At 34.5% G+C, this 17,758-nt stretch overlaps 1 protein-coding gene across 4 annotated transcripts in view; it reads left to right on the top strand.

The window, feature by feature from the left end:
- The window catches only part of LOC107678286 (retinoic acid receptor alpha-A), a 182,664-nt gene that overhangs the window by 88,475 nt on the left and 76,431 nt on the right, over window positions 1-17,758 (top strand). For 3 of the 4 annotated variants that reach the window (XM_016473501.1, XM_016473508.1, XM_016473522.1), the window contains one exon: window positions 12,696-13,166. In XM_016473501.1, coding sequence (XP_016328987.1) covers window positions 13,019-13,166 — 148 coding nt within the window. In that variant the 5' untranslated portion in view covers window positions 12,696-13,018. Of the gene's footprint in view, window positions 1-12,695; window positions 13,167-17,758 lie in introns of those variants that run through there. The other variant, XM_016473514.1, reaches the window with a different exon arrangement.

Raw genomic sequence — 17,758 nt, forward strand, 5'->3', positions numbered from 1 at the left:
CACACACACACACACACACACACACACACACACACACACACACACACACACACACATAAAACAAACCATGAGTTCCAACCTACTTTCTTATTTTATCTTTGAAGAGTCATTCTTGAATCTAACTCTATCTTTAACTCTATAAAGCCTACTGTCTCATATCTGATACACACATTTCTAAGACCTCTAAATTAAAATTTTATTGGTTTTTATAGGAAAGAATAATTTATTATATTGTTAGTGACATTTCAAGCTAAACACTGAAGTGGACCGTTCACTGGATTAGCCATACATCATTTTTTAGAAAAAATAATGTTAAAATGTGAGAGCTTTGATCATGATCATTTAAATTTTATCTTACTAATATATATTACTGGTAGATATAGAATAACAATTGATATTTGTTTGCATTTTATGTAAGTAGTTTGCTAAACTGTTATAAAGATCTCATTGATTTACATTAAAACCTATCAGACATTAATTATACTTTTTGACCATATAAATATCAGTATCTGCACCAAATTGCATATTTTTGCTCAGTTGAGGCCTCTTAATAAAAAGTTGTTTTTTTTCCCTCTCTCTCTCCTTGAGTATGAGTTCTATATTCTCCTATTTCATACTATATGAGCCATAAAAGCCTCAACTGATGCAAACAAGATTTTTCTATTATTGCATATGACCGGATTTCTACAGGGTTAATAAATAATAAATTATGTATAATTTATAAATATATGATGACTAAAATACTATATCATGAATAAAATTATGGCTAAAAGGTGTTCGGCACAACACACAGTAAAATGACAATATTAATTACATAGCACAAGCCACATGTCATATGTTCATTAAATGGTTATTACATGATAACTTTTTAAAACATATTTTGTACAGTATATTATTTATTTTTTTTATATTATTGCTAGGCTGTTAGGGTGGTTGATAATTCAGTCTTTAGCTATCACTTGGGTCCCTCGTTCAAATATATGGGATTTTTTTTTCACCAATTTTATTGTCCATCAGGCAAAAATATCTAAGTCTGAAATAGAACACCTCTTTTTAATAAACCACTCAATATGAGGTATCATGTATGACAAATTCTGCCAAAAAATGTAGTTAATAAGCATAACTTTAGCTGATAGCTGATAGACTTGGCATGTTAATGTAGAAATTAAATTATGTAAGATCAGCTATTTAACAATGACTTTGCTCATCCAAACACATTTCAGAGCTGAAGCTCTTTGTTTCATAAATTAGCATTACCTATTAACAAACATGAGCAAACTGAAAATCATTACCTCAGGCGGTTAAATAGCTTTTGCCAGATAAATTAATTATCTGATTTTTGCACAGGAGGTGAAAGGTGAGGGTCAAGGTTCTGCCGCCGCTCTGGTGAGAATCTGTGTCAAAATATGAAACCCAAACAAAAATGCGCACTCATGATCTCTTGTGTAAGTCACGGCCCGTGAGCTGCAATCATCACATTTAATCATGTTCCTCCTAGAGTGTGAGCGATTAATGAGACGCAGCCGTTGCCAAAGGAGTTTGACCTGCAATCTGCCGTAATGGCTGCTATCATCAGCACACTGTACGGATGAGCAGGGCTGGCGGGTGAGGAACTGGGCAGAGACATCCTTTGATTGATTGATTTAATCAGAAACATAACCGTTCTGCTTATGCTGGGGGAGGGAACACATCAACGAGGTCATCGTAGACCAATCAGATTAAACGAGGAGAGAAGCCAAAGGTCAAGATGAGGGTTGTTTTATATATATATATATATATATATATAATTATAGAGAGAGAGAGAGAGAGAGAGAAAGCAGATCTATTGTGAAGTAAAAGAAGTTGAGATCTGTAGATTTGTGTGTAAAGTCCATTACAATAGAAAATAATTTAGAAAAAAAAAAACTTTTAGTTTGTTCAATTAGTTAAATATTGAAATAAAAAAGGTTTACAGCTAAAACGGCTGATTTAGACAATGTTAAAGCTCAAATAACAAACATTATACTGAAATTAAGTACATTTACATAATATTTCGAATTTATTTAAAAAAAAAAACGTATGTTAATTGCCCAAGTTGGTCACATCTAATTTTGCATCTTTGCATGATCCTGGTCACAATTCTTATAGTATAATGCCTTTTTTCAGTTTTTCTTGATTCTGAATAAATTGCCTTTGGGGAACAGCTCATGTTCTTCATATTTATTCAGCTTTTTTGCACCCTTGAAGGGCTCTTCGGGAAGGGGGCGCCATTTGTAGGGACGTTCCAAACGAAAGTAAACAACTAAATCCCTTCATGAAGGCCCTTCTAGAAGTCCATTAGCGAAGGGAACATGCAATAGTCACTTCAAGGATGTGATTTCCGTTTGTGATCATATGATCTTGGGTTATGAGTTCTTGCAATGCATTTTAAAGCAATGATTGGGAAGATTTCAAAACCTTGCCTTTGGCAACATTTCTGCTAAATAATACTAAGCTGCTTTTTGCACTTTTTGTGAAATGTCCAGTGAGAGCTGCTAAAAGCACATTCAGTTAATCCGAAATGGATAAAAACACTAAAAGGTTAAATAAAAATACCACCAACACAAAACCCTACCTGCTGTATCAGGTGAGCCACCAATCAAGTAGCCATACATGTGGAGTTATTTTTGTGATGCAATTTTTTTTGCTAAATGTATTAGTTTATAGATCATACACTATGGTAAAAGTGTTTATGGTCATACCACAGTATTATGCAAGGAACTTAAGTCTTTGTTAATCGATAACCTGCACCTGTTATCATAATTTGTGTGAAAATGAATAAAAGTTGTTGGTGCTTTACTGCCACTAGTATTCATATAGGCTGAAGTGTATTCTATGTATAGGTAAGATTTTGGAGTTTTGCAGAAATGTAAATACAGTGGAGGCATATTTTTCAAATGAGCCTATGTTGCAATTGAACCAAGTGTGAAAACATACAGATAATATAACAGAGCAAATGCTTCAGGATAAATTGGTGATCCAACATGCCAAAGTTTCCCTTGTATTCCTTTCACTATTCTCTCTCTCTCTCTCTCTCTCTCTCTCTCTCTCTCTCTCTCACACACACAGGTTTGTTTTTGTGAATTGTGGGGACATTCCATAGGCGTAATGGTTTTTATACTGTACAAACTGTATGTGCTATTGCCCTACACAAACCCTACACCTAAACCTACCACTTACAGGAAACTTTGTGCATTTTTACTTTCTCAAAAAAACTCACTCTGTATGATTTATAAGCGTTTTGAAAAATGGGGACATGGGGTAAGGTCCTCATAAGTCACCTTCTCCTTGTAATACCTGTGTCATACCCATGTCATTATACAAATTTGTGTCCTCATATGTCATAAAAACGCGCACACACATTCTCTCTCTCACACACACACACAAACACACATACACACTTTCTCTCTCTCTCACACACACACGCACACAATGTTAGCAGGACTCCCCAGCGCTGGACCTCTTCCTGTCTGGCAGTGCTCCACTGTGTGTCTTTAGATACTAGTGTAAACAAACCAAAATACACACACAGGTCTCCATATCTGTCGCCTGAATGAACAATATCAAATAACTCAGGACAATATCTAAGACTCATGCAACATCTAAGATACATACACAGTTTGCACACTATTCAATTTAGAGTAGTAAATCTAGAGTAGTTCCTTTTTCTCAGAACAGCTGCACATTAGCGTGTCATTTTTAACACAGCACATTTTAGAGAAAAAACTTGATGCTTGATGTTTTACTCAATGAGTTTACACAATGGTCACAGGACATGCATTTCAGACGCATATTATTAGCAGGTATAAAAACCCTATAGTGTAGCATATAGACCATTTCAAGGACTTAAACAATAACAAACGTGTTGGAATGCAACTGTGCATGTCTGGTCCTGAAGTATTTCTGGTAGCACCATTTTTAAATCTCAGATCTGTCAAAACAAGCGCATACTTTTTAAATCTAGCGAAAACACAACAGAGGTATTTAAAACTATATATATATAAAATAAACGGTGATTGAAATTGCCTGATCCTTTAAGTCTGACTATGAGGTGCAAACTTACAAAGAACATTAAACGTTTGCCTGAATAGTCTTCCGGATGGCTCAAAGCGGCTCATTATCTGATTGATGCTGCATGCAATGAACACGAGAGCCTACATTTATTTGATCAAAAATACAGAAAAAAACCCAGCAATATTGTGAAATATTACAATTTAAATTAATGTTTTTTTTCTATTTTAATATACTTTAAAATATAATTTATTTCTGTGATGCAAAGCTGAATTTTCATCAGCCATTACTCCAGTCTTCAGTGTCACATGATCCTTCAGAAATTATTCTATTATGCTGATTTGATACTCAGTTATTGTCAGTGTTGGAAACAGTTGTGCTGCTTAATATTTCTTATGACCTGTGATACTTTTTTAGGATTCTTTGAAGAATAAAAGAATAGCATTTAAAATAGAAATATTTTGTAACAACATACTCTACCATTCAAAAGTTTTTTTTTAATTTTTTTTTTTAAAGGAAATTAATGCTTTTATTCAGCAAGGATGTTAAAATAATAAAAAGTGATAGTAAAGACTTATATTGTTAAAAAATATTTCTGTTTTTGAATAATAATCTGCAAGGATTCATCAATCAATCCTGTAAAAAGTATCACCGGTTCCAAAAAAATATTAAGCAGCACAATTGTTTCCAACATTGGCAATAACCGAGTATCAAATCAGCATATTAGTTAACGGTTACACAATACAACATTCAAGTTTACAGTATGCATTTCTATAACGTGTTACTAACTGCATTTGTCAGCTGACAAGATAGCTGAACAACTAATATGAACATACCTAATTATAGCCCACATAACACTTAGCAATAAAACGGAAATAAAAAACTTTTTTCACCTTTCGCCTTTTTTACTACACACGAACCTAAAAGCTAGGCGCATATGTAAACAATGACGAAATCACAATGCTAGCTTAAATTATGCTGCATCATACTTGAAGAGTTAACGTAAAGAAATACAAATAATCAAATGAAGCAAAAGAAAAAAAAAATGACATTTACTTACATGAATCGAAATGTGTGCTGTATATCATAGAGTTGCTAGTTGCTATCCGGCCTTCTCGCTTCACTGCTGCAATCCAGGCGCGTTTCTCGGAAATCTAAACACTTTAATTTCAGAAATGTTAGTTCCAGGCCAGAGGGAGCACCCAAATACCGAGCAACAAGGATCTAATTTTAATTTTGACATTTTAAACACCAAAATTAAATAAATCATCACAATCCCACTGTGTATCAAGCGCCTCCCGCCATTGTTTTGAATGCTTTCAGCCACTAACTAGAAACATCCAAGGAACAAAGACGTCACTTCCTTAAACCGACGAATAGCCGTTGAAATTGTCTATAGCATGCTTTTAATCAAGCAAGAAAGGTGTGTGTGTGTGCACCGGTTTGGGTGGTTTATAAGGACAAAAATTTGTATAATAACATAGGTATGACACAGGTATTACAATATGAAGATGGTTTATGAGGGCACTACCTGTGTTCCCCGTAATTCAAAAGGCTTAAAAACATACTAAATGATGTTTTTGTTTTTTTTTTCTAAAAATGCACAAAATTTTGTGTGAGGGGTAGATTTAGGTGTAGGGTTGGTGTAGGGCGATAGAAAATACAGTTTGTACAGTATAAAAACCATTACACCTATGGAGAGTCAGCTGTCAATAGCCACGCCAACCCAGCATGTTTTAACACACACACACACACACACATTCAGTACACACACTCAATAAGGTGGAGGGGTAAATATCAGAGAGCATTTGACACCCTGTACCTTGTCCTGTTAGTGTGCGTGTGTGATTACATTTTCGCAAACGCTATCGCAAACATTGACCTTTTCAAATGAGTACAATATGTGATCTGTGTGGCAACACAAGACTTCAGGTCAAAAGCTCTATGTGTCATTGTGTGTGCAGTGAGACAGGCAGCCGAAAGATGTTTTTGAAAGCCTGATTGACATTTTGCTGTTTCAATTAAAAAAAAAAGTGCTTGAAAGAATGATGAAGGACACACAGAGAAAAATAAAGGCATAATTAGTCAAAGTGACCTATAGTTATTTATTTGTGTGTGTCTGTGTCTGTCTGTGTCTGTGTCTGTGTGTGTGTGTGTGTGTGTGTGTGTGTGTGTTTTATGAGGACACAAATTTGTATAATGACTTGGGTATGACACATGTATTACAATGTGAAGGTCTATGAGGACACTACCTGTGTCCCCGTGATTCAAAAGGCTTAAAAAACATTCTAAATTGTGTTTTTTTGAAAATCTAAAAATGCACAAAGTTTCCTGTGAGGGGTAGGTTAAGGTGTAGGGTTGGTGTAGGGCGATATAAAATACAGTATAAAAACCATTACGCCTGTGGAGAGTCCCCGTAAACCACCAATACCAGTGTGTGTGTGTGTGTGTGTGTTTGACAGTTTTGTATTTTTTTATTTTAATATCATTTTCAAATTTGCTATAACATTCAGTCTCGTTTTTGTTAGTTTCATCAGTAATCTTGTTAGTTTTAGTTAAGTTTTTATTTTGTGAAAACATTTCTATTTCGTTTTTATATAGTTTAGTTTCAGTATTAGTTTTAGTTTTAGTAATGTTAAGTTTAGCAGGATTAAAAGATCACTTCCTGAGCGCAGACCAAAGAAAGACTTAATTTAACCTTAGTGAAAAAAAAACATTTGTTGAGTCAACTTAAAAAACTTTGTTACCCCCTGCCTTAAAATGTTTTGTTATCTCAATTTTTTCGGTGTGATGCAGTTGTTTCAACATGTGTTTTTGAGTTGAATCAACAGTTATACTAGTTCATTTAAGTTTTAGCTTAGTTGAGGGCCAATAAACTTACATTTTCTTGTTGTCTGGACAATTTATAAGAAAAATTAGTTATGTCTACAAAAAAAAAAAAGTTGAAATGGCAAAATCTCAAAATTATTTTTTTGCAGTGATGCTGAGATTGATTAGATGGTAAAAGTATACAAATATACACCAAAATGAAGCAGTTAAGTCTTTTTACTCCATAAATCTACACAAGTTGCGCTTAATTTAATATAAATTGTCATATTTAAAAGTACTAGACTAAATGATAAATGTGTGCTGTGATATTTAATATGACAATAAATGTAATTTGGTTATATTAGATGTCTTTTATCTTGTTTAATCATAATCATGATATTGTAACTGTCATGTCTTGCTCACTTTCCCGTGAACAACCACGCATAAATCATAACTGGAACTAATGAAATTCAATAATAACGGCAGAACCTCAACATCTTTTCAACCCGTTTATTTTAATAAAACTTCTTACAATATGTGGTGATGCGTTTGACAGGTGGGTAAATAACAGCTGTGCATGCTCTCTTCACATCGTTCTTGTAAAATAATCATAATTTAATAATAAAAGCCCACCACTCCGCTGAGAACCGGATGCATGAGGGATCGTCCCGGATGAGATCCTCAGGTGAAAGGTCATCATGCAGATCATTTTATTGATGGCTAAATTATTATTCATTCATTTTACTAATAGTTAGATTGGGCAAGCCTTCACAAAAGGGTGTTTAATTACAAAAAAATAAAAATAAAAATTGCCTTGACAACTAAAGGGCATCAAGGGGAAAAGAGGCAGGTGCTTAGTTGTATTAAAATGGAACAACTTAAAGTATCTTTAGTGTAATTTAATTGTACTTCTTTACATTATTTAAAATACACTTATAAACTTCTTGAAGTACAGTTAGATTATATTTTAAGCTTCTCTTTAATGTGCTTCTAGAACATTTTCAATAGCATATAATTTAATGTACTATATCCTGTGAACATTACAACACTAAATTCGTTGAGAACATTTAAAATGAAAAGCAGCATATACAAACTCTTGAGCAAAATAATTATTATAAATTGTAATAAATTCAAATAAAGATCCGTGAAATGCTATGACAGAACTACTTCCATCAATTTGTGGAACATTTTTGTATTACTGGAAAGTATGAATATACCATCATTGAATAAAAATGCAAAAAGCAATTTTCTGCACACACATAAAGAAATTACTGAAAAACAATAAAGCGTAGAGGTGAATAAACTGCTTCTTTTTTTTTTTTTTTTACAAATTAAGCGTTGCATGTTAATGGTGTACATGCTATAACGACATATTATTTTTGCCAATACATTGGACAATGTTTTTATATGACAGACAAATGCCACTACCTAGACTTTAAGCAACCATATATCCAGTGCCTATAGTTGCTAGATATCTAGCTAGTACATGTCAAAGTCCAGCTATAGCGGATAACGTTAGCATTCCACATGTTAGCTAACATTAGCAAATGAACACCAGCACTATCCAATTAGGAAAACTCAGAAGTGAGGTCAATTTTTGTTAAACAAATAGCTGGTAAAAACTTACCATCAAGCATTAGTATCTCTGCGGCAAGTATCTTCATCTGTCCATGTCTGCTTCGACTTGGTAGACGCACCTTTTAAGCACCTATTAAGTTGTTCACAGGAAGCAGGAGCTGACCTGGTAAACTAGTCAGGAAAATAAAATAAAACCTAAACTGGGATGATTTCTGCTGAAAACATGTTACCATCTCAACAGCATACAGCAGTGTGATTGGACTATTACCTGCAAAGCTGATTTGAAAAGCTTAGCTCTGATTGGTCAAATTGAATGTAACTATTGTGCTTAAAAAAGCTTTCAACTGGCAGTAATCAAGTACTCACCTTCATGTTGTTCCAAACCCTTTCAGACTTTTGTTCATCTTCAAAAACAAAAACTGAGATATTTGAATGAAATCTGACAGAATTATGTCCTTCCGATGAAAGTCACCAAAATTGTTCACGTTTCATGACTTCAAACATTGCAAAAGTAATCCATATGGATCGAGTGGTTTCTTCCAAGTCCTCTGAAGAAACACAATCGTTCTATATGACTTAACGCTTTTAATTTAGACTTTTATCACTGATCTATATAATGATCTATTATAGGAAGCTCAGACGTGCTTGCTTGATGCGCACGAGAACCACTCAGATTTTGTCACACGTGTTACACAAGCACGTCTGAGCTTCAAAAGCCAGTGAGGTTTGTTTTTGCTCATCATGCGGTAAGTTGAGCTTGTTTGAATTTAGGTACATAAACAGGGATTTTAAGCATATCTTTGGAAAAATGATTTATGATGCACTTCAAATGATACAATGTTGAAATGCTTCTGGAAAGTACAGTTAAACAGTAGCCTATTACGGTTAATGTATCATGTTATGTATTTAAAAATGAAATTAAAATCTATTTGAATTGTATTGTATTCTTTTACAAGTACAAACAAGTAAAACCAAGGAACATTGATTTTAAGTATGCTCATTACTAAGGCATAGTTGACAAACTTATATTTATAATGCATAAAAGTTGGTACAATGTAAGTACAGCAGTGTGATTGGACTATTACCTGCAAAGCTGATTTGAAAAGCTTAGCTCTGATTGGTCAAATTGAATGTAACTATTGTGCTTAAAAAAGCTTTCAACTGGCAATAACAAGTAACAGAAATTAAATACCTACCTAGAGTCACAATATAATGAGGTTCCAAATCTACACACATAGATGCTTTCCCAGAATCTGGGAAAAATAAAGATGTAACAATTAATGTTCTATTTAATTTAACAGTTCACCTAAATATATATATATATATATATATATATATATATTTATAATTCTAAATTCTGTAATCAAGTACTCACCTTCATGTTGTTCCAAACCCTTTCAGACTTTTGTTCATCTTCAAAAACAAAAACTGAGATATTTGAATGAAATCTGACAGAATTATGTCCTTCCGATGAAAGTCACCAAAATTGTTCACGTTTCATGACTTCAAACATTGCAAAAGTAATCCATATGGATCGAGTGGTTTCTTCCAAGTCCTCTGAAGAAACACAATCGTTCTATATGACTTAACGCTTTTAATTTAGACTTTTATCACTGATCTATATAATGATCTATTATAGGAAGCTCAGACGTGCTTGCTTGATGCGCACGAGAACCACTCAGATTTTGTCACACGTGTTACACAAGCACGTCTGAGCTTCAAAAGCCAGTGAGGTTTGTTTTTGCTCATCATGCGGTAAGTTGAGCTTGTTTGAATTTAGGTACATAAACAGGGATTTTAAGCATATCTTTGGAAAAATGATTTATGATGCACTTCAAATGATACAATGTTGAAATGCTTCTGGAAAGTACAGTTAAACAGTAGCCTATTACGGTTAATGTATCATGTTATGTATTTAAAAATGAAATTAAAATCTATTTGAATTGTATTGTATTCTTTTACAAGTACAAACAAGTAAAACCAAGGAACATTGATTTTAAGTATGCTCATTACTAAGGCATAGTTGACAAACTTATATTTATAATGCATAAAAGTTGGTACAATGTAAGAATACATTTGCATGTTTTATAGCTGTAATGTAGGCTATTTATGGGTGAGTGAATGAATATACTTTATATTTTATGCAAATATATTAAAATGTTAAGAATGTTTTTCAATATATTTTCCTTTTGAAAAGCAGGCTGAAGCACGTTCATTACATAATTATTTAAAATATATTTCAGTATGTCTGCATGATGATTATACATAAGATACATACTTTAAACCTAATAAAAGCTGTATCATTTTACTGTTCTTACACGAAGTAAACATAAAATATGCTTTAAGTAAGTAAGAATAAAATAAGTATGTTTTCTGTAAATACACTAAAATGTCACAAAAGTAAGCTTGTGCTTTAGCATATTTCTTAAACTAAGCATATATTTATTACCAAAGTTCTTCTAGTATACTTTTTAAAAATACATTAAAATGCAATTCAATGCATTTTTAATTCACTTTAAGTAAGCATGTTAGGAGAATACAATTGTACTTTAAATACACTATTTGAATTTCAAGTACATTTTTAATACATTTAAGAGTACTTCTTTTTCACTTATGACAGAGGTCAGGTGTTTTGTCCAAAGCTACTGAATTTGGTCCAAAGCTGCTGAATTCCATGTGATACTAATGAATTCAGTCCAGAGTTGCAAAATTGTGTCTAGAATTTCTGAATTCGGTACCATTAACCTGGACAAGAGGGCTGAATAAGTTGAATAAGGATCTCTTTGCCAATTTTTTGTCTAGACCACTTGGGATCCCCCTAAGACCACGCACACACATCACAGATCATGTCGAGAGTATTTCTGCAGGTGCATGCGCGCTGGCATTTCACGTAATTAAAGGTTGACCTTTATAATAGAAGAACAAATGTCAAGGGGTCCTTCTCATCTGACAAGCAGGAGCACCTAGAGGGAGGTGTGTGTGTGTGTGTGTGTGTGTGTGTGTGTGTGGTGCACTTCCTGTCTCGTAGACACATCCAGTGATTATAATAACACACACAAATGCTGGACTGCAGAAACGTGCAATCTATATAAAAACACATGACTCATATTTGTTTATTTGATCTTAACTTCATGATATGCTGTGTGTCCTAAACATAGCTCACAGTGTGTGTGTGTGTGTGTGTGCGTGCGTGCGTGCGTGTGTGTGTGTGTGTGTGTGTGCACGTGTTTGTTTGTGCACAGACTGTGTCCTTGGCTCTGAAAGGCTTCAGCAGTGCCCAAATGAATGAATTGTGGAGTTTTTTGACTAGTGGTAAAACCAGATCAATAACATCACAGCACAGGCATATGGTGACATTTTAATTGCTGAGTAGTTCCTACATAAAAAAGACAGGCCTTCCAAACAGCCTATAAACATGTTCTCAGTTTGATGAAATATCTATGACCACGCCTGGCCAAAAGAGGAACAGATGACTTGGGGTCCTTTGCACATGTGGCATGTGTGAGCGTGAGACTGGTGTAAGCACTCTAATGAAATGATGCTGCGTTCTGGAGAGAAATGTTACGGAGTCACTGAAAAACTTGATGCAACACTCAGTACTCTGACGGCATCACACACTCTGATTTACACAATTTAGTCAAATGAATAGGATTTATTTGAATAATAAAAGGGGTGTTTAATTCTTGTGATATTCTCATAGATCTTTCTTAGATTCTTTGAGCTTGTGTACGCATGCAGTAGAAGGATGTTGTTGTTTATGTTGCCTTGTTTTAGAAATTCAAAAACGTACTGTGGCGATATCTTATGGTTATACTGAATTTTGAATGATTACCATCATGTTTTTCTCTAAATGCTTAGGGTTAGGTTTAGAGATGGCAATTGATGACTCAAAAATATCTATGGTATATTGTAGCAAATTCTTTTTTTTTTATTGTTGGAAAAGTGGTTATGTTTTGTTTTATTGATAGGGTTAAGGGATCTAACATATATCTATAAAACGTATATAGATATAAAAGTATAAAAATATATAAAATGTATAAAAATATAAAAATATAAAAATATTCATAATATAAAGAATTTATATGTATTCTTTTTTTTATCCTATAGCTGTAAGTACATAAAACTAAACTAAAACTAAATTATTGTACATTTCAAGACAGACCACGTCTGTCAAACTCCAAAACACTAGTAAATAATGGGTTGAACCACTGCTTTGATTGTACAAAAACATGTCATATACTTTACCTTCAATTAATCTCGCTCTCTTTTTTAACCTGTAGGAATTATAAAAGAAGAGGAAAGTGGAGAACATCATATAAGAACACAAATGCCGACTGTTGGATTCATTTAATGGAATCAAATCTTTTTGGAAATAAATTCAATAGGCCTGTGTGACGTGGGAAACAACCCCGACAGAAAACCCTTCAGCAGCAAAGGAGAGTCGCTCCTCCATTCATCTGCCTAGACATTTTTTCCACACAGAATAAGCACATCTACTCTCTCCTCTGAACGCTCTTATGGGTAAATAATCCCCAAAAAGCATCTAATTTGAACGTCGTTTTGTATTCTTCCGTGTGATTGTGGGCGAACTCTAGTGGTAGCCATGTCTGGTAAGGGCAACCCCAGCCCACACCTCAATGGCTTCCCAATGGCCCACTATTCCTATTTCTTCCCGCACAGACTGGGAGGGCTTTCTCCGCCTTCTCTGCCCACCCTACCCCTCAGTGGATACAGCACACCTTCACCAGCCAGTGAGTATGACATAAAACCCTTCAAAATCTCCTGCTCAATGAAACTTGATTGATTGATTGGTTGGTTGGTTGATTTTTATGTGTTGGGATTTCATTTTGTGTTGAGTGATAAACTGTGATATACTTATCCTTTTGTTGAGTGCGTCACAAAAAGCTTTTGCATGACATTCTGGGCAGATTTCCATTTGTAGTATATTTCCTGAACTTTCAAATGGCTTGTGTTCACAGTACTCTCTTAGCATTAATGTAGTACTCTGTCTGGAGTCCAAGTCCATATTTTCATGGTCTTGGTCTTGTCATGGACTCAAAACAGAGTCTGATCTTGAGTATCACAGCACAGGGGATGCGTTTTGTGGTCTGTAATGGTTTGCATGTCTCCTGACTGAAGCACAATGTGTGTGCGCTGCAGAGGTTTGCATGACATTGACACAAAACTGGACTTTATTGACCCCCAATGGAAAGTTCCATTCACAAATTATTTTTCAGTTATGAAGAGGTCTCATCTACTTCTTTGATACAGCTTTCATTACACTCTTAAAAATAATGCGGTTCCATGAAGAACCTTTAACATTCATGGAAACTTTTAATTGCACAAAAGTTTCTTTATTGTCTTAAGCAAGAAAACACTTAGTATAAGGTAACTACATGGGTTAAGGTTAGGTTTAGGGGTAGATTCAGCGTTAGTACCCAGTTATTATAATTGTTACATTACGTACGTAGTATGTTCATGTGGAACAGCAGTGTAAAATAAAGTGCTACCAAAATAACAGTGTGAACTCTAAGTGAACTAAAACTAAATGTATAATTTTCTTTTTTTTGTCCTGGCCTAAAAGAACCTAGAGAACAGGTGTGAACGTCCTAAAGAATCTTTTGCTAGTATAAAGAACCTTTTGAACAATGGAAAGTTTTTATGGGTGTTAAGTATTCTTTATGGAACCATCAATGCCAGTAAAGAACCTTTATTGTTAAAGGGATAGTTCACCCTAAAATGAAAATTACCCCATAATTTACTCACACTCAAGCCATCCTAGGTGTATATGACTTCATTATTTCAGACAAATCCAATCGGAGTTATATTAAAAAATGTCCTGGCTCTTTCAAGCAGTGAGTGGGTGTTATTTTTCAATAGTCCAAAAGCATCCATCCATAATAAAAAGTGTCCCACATGGCCCTGGGTGGTGAATAAAGGCCTGCTGTAATAAATCAATGCGTTTTTATAAGAAATATATCCAGATTTAAAACTTTATACACAGTAATCTCTAGTTTCCGCCTATTGACGTGTTCACAATAACACCGTTCCGGCAGATGACATACGATGTAGCGTAAGGTCTGGTGAGAAGCGATGAATGCAGAAGCGCAGCAGAGAGAACAAAACAAAAAATAAGTACAAAAATTATATTTACATTTACATTTAGTCATTTAGCAGACGCTTTTATCCAAAGCGACTTACAATTGGGGGATACATAAAGCCACTCACGTGCAGCCGTCTGTCTCTTCTGTTGACTAATCGCTTGACCCCTGCATATGTACAAAACGAAGATTTGTAAAGAAAAATGTCGTAGGATTTCGATATATGCCAAGAGGAGACTGTTTTTCCTTTGCTAAAGTAAAGAAACTTTGCTTCCTTTGCTCCTATAAACAAACGTTGGTTCTCGCGAGAGGCCTTTATTCACCCCTCGGAGTTACTTTTTATGATGGATGGATGTGCTTTATTGGACTTCTTTTGGACTATTGAAAAATAACACCCATTCGCTGTCATTATAAAGCTTGGAAGAGTCAGGACATTTTTAAATATAACTCCGATTAGATTTGTCTGAAAGAAGAAAGTCGTATGCAGCTGGGATGGCTTGAGGGTGAGTAAATCAAGGGGCAATTTTCATTTTTGGGTGAATCGCTTTAAGAGTGTAGCCCTGATAAAACACAACTGAACCAGCTCATTCAGGTCTTGAGGATCACTTGATAATTACAGACAGATGTGTTGGAGAAGGGCTGGAACTGAACTCTGCAAGAAGGTAGATCTTCAGGAGTGTAGCTGCTGGATTCTGCTGCTTTCAGTTATTTGTTTGAAATACAGTTGCAGAAAAAGAATGTGAACACTTTGGCTTTGCTCGAATGGCTTGGGCCATGGTTTGCAGGTAATGCTTCTTGTGAATATACTCATTGTAACTCTGCCCAAACCTCCAATCTCGTGTCATTGATCAGACTCTGGGTTAGCTGGCGCCTGACTCCAGTTAGCTTTCTAAGACGTCATTATCCTAAGGATTCACATTTTTTTCACCCTGCACTGTTTGCACAGAAAGAAATAGCATTGTTTGTTTGTTACTTGTTTAAGCAGATTGTGTTCTAGCAAACGTATGGTGCTGCATACTGCTGCTGTGATCCAGACTCAAGCTGCTTTGAATGTTTGTGATGGTTAATTGAAAACTGTAAAGTCAGAACCCGAGCTGGAATGATGTGAATTATTGTATGTAAGGCCGTCCTTAGCTGGCGCAGGGCCCGGTGCAAGGTAGGGAACCCCACCCCCTCTAAGGACGGCCCTGATTTTATGTCTGGACAATGAATCTTGTTCTGACAGCTCTTTAGAAGAAACAGAAGTGCGATACAAATCACTTCCTCTTTGAGGCAAAAGAGTGTGTATATGAGGCTGTCATGGCAAATGATGTTATGTGCTGTGTTTTCTAAGAAAGGTGCTTCCTTCCCTTTCACAGAACAAACATTTCCTGCCTGTAAACAGCTGGAGCGCAGGACACAAGCTCTTCCTGTGTGCACAGCTTTCTCTTTCTCTCATATATTCACTCTCACTGTCATATCAATTTTCTTAACCTATAATTAACTACTACACTAATAATAATAAAAAAAAACTACTTGTAAATTCATCTGTAATTATTTTCTGTATTTACACTATAATTACACTGCTGACTTAAATCCAACCTACATGAAGAAAACACTATCATTGTTTTCATGCCTTACAACTGAGTGAGCAATAGTCAGACATGCTTTCTTTGAATATCTGATTTGTGTTAGCGAATCTGTTCATTTGGAAAGTTCATTCCATTGAGCCATTTAAATTATTTTTTTTTTTTGGGCATAATATATATTTTAAATATAAATAGTAAAGTTGTTTGTCACTATATTTTTGATTAAGTCATATAAAATAGCATGAATTTTTATTATTTTTTGTTTTGTAGTTGTTTTTTTATTAGTTGCATTGTTTTTGTTCCAGATTAATTTTCAAGCAGCAAAAATAATTAGCTACAGTACATGCTAGTAACAAGTTACTAGCTAGTAACTAACTAGTAACTAGTAGTACTAACTAGTACTAACATTTTGACCAAGAGAAGATTTTCTTTTTGCCGAAAATTCTAGTTAATGTTATAGCATTGAACAAAAACCTACTGCTTTTATCACACATGGTATAACAACTTTAATTTTTTATTTATTTATTTTTATTATTATTAATTAATTAATTTAATTATTTGTTTGTGACAATTATTGTACTTTTTTGTTTTCTTTTGCTCCCAGTCAGAAAACACCTTGCCCCAAACAAGAACAATAAGACAAGATTCCAGCAACAAGCAATTTGTCTCTCCTCACCACTCAGGGGTGTTTCCTGTACAGTGACATAAATCGCTGATATTAACTAGTCACGACTGTTTCCCGAAATCGTATTAACAGTCACACCGCCGTCATTTGCCCATTCTACAAAAAAAAAACTTTTAAATTTCTTATGCTGTATTATTACCAAATATTGAATTCAATCTCTTTAGCAACTTTTCTTTTTTTTTTTCTTTTTTTATTATTAGCAAATATTTTGTATTTATTTTTTGAAATGAATTGATCGTAGACCACATTGATCTGAGCTTATGTACCTCAGTTTTTGAGGGAACATTCCCAAAATTATTCACAAATATATTTTTTTGTTTGTTTGTTTCACTCAGAAACTGAAAACATGAGCTTAGATCAATGAGGCCTGCGATCCCTTACTGAAAAAACAAGTTTACAAAAAGACTGAATCCAAGATTTTGTCATAATATAGCATAACAAGAGATTTTCAGTAAATTTGGTCATTTTTGACTGGGAACACCAGATTAGATAAATGATTTTCAGCACAACACCAGCAATAAATGTAGTTCTATCGTGACAACTCTCAGAAGATTTTAGCATGGTAATGGGTATGACAATGTTAATGTATTTGGTCTTGGCGGAATAGATTTGCTACGCTGCTGAATTGCTGCTGCTGTTGGTTATTGCTGTTGTTGTAGATTATTGCTGCTGCAAAGCTGAATGCTAACCAGCCCTTTAAATGTAAATCAGCAAGCTAATTGGCTACATGTGCAATATGAACCAATCAGCTTGTGCCAAGAAATTTAACGGTGTGAATATCATCAGTTTGCATTAAGGACCCATCAGCTTGCACCATCTAGAGTTTCATGACAGAACTTGACATTTTAACTATCGAAGATTGTTCAGTTTCAAAGTAGCCCAACACTTTTATTTTGTAATGTAAAACTGTGGCTAAAAGTGTGTGTGTGTGTTTGTGTGTGTGTGTGTGTGTGTGTGTGTGTGTGTGTGTGTGTGTGTGTGTGTGTGTG

The sequence above is a fragment of the Sinocyclocheilus anshuiensis genome, unplaced genomic scaffold, assembly GCF_001515605.1.
Source record: "Sinocyclocheilus anshuiensis isolate Anshui unplaced genomic scaffold, SAMN03320099.WGS_v1.1 scaffold1034, whole genome shotgun sequence".
NCBI lineage: Eukaryota > Metazoa > Chordata > Actinopteri > Cypriniformes > Cyprinidae > Sinocyclocheilus > Sinocyclocheilus anshuiensis.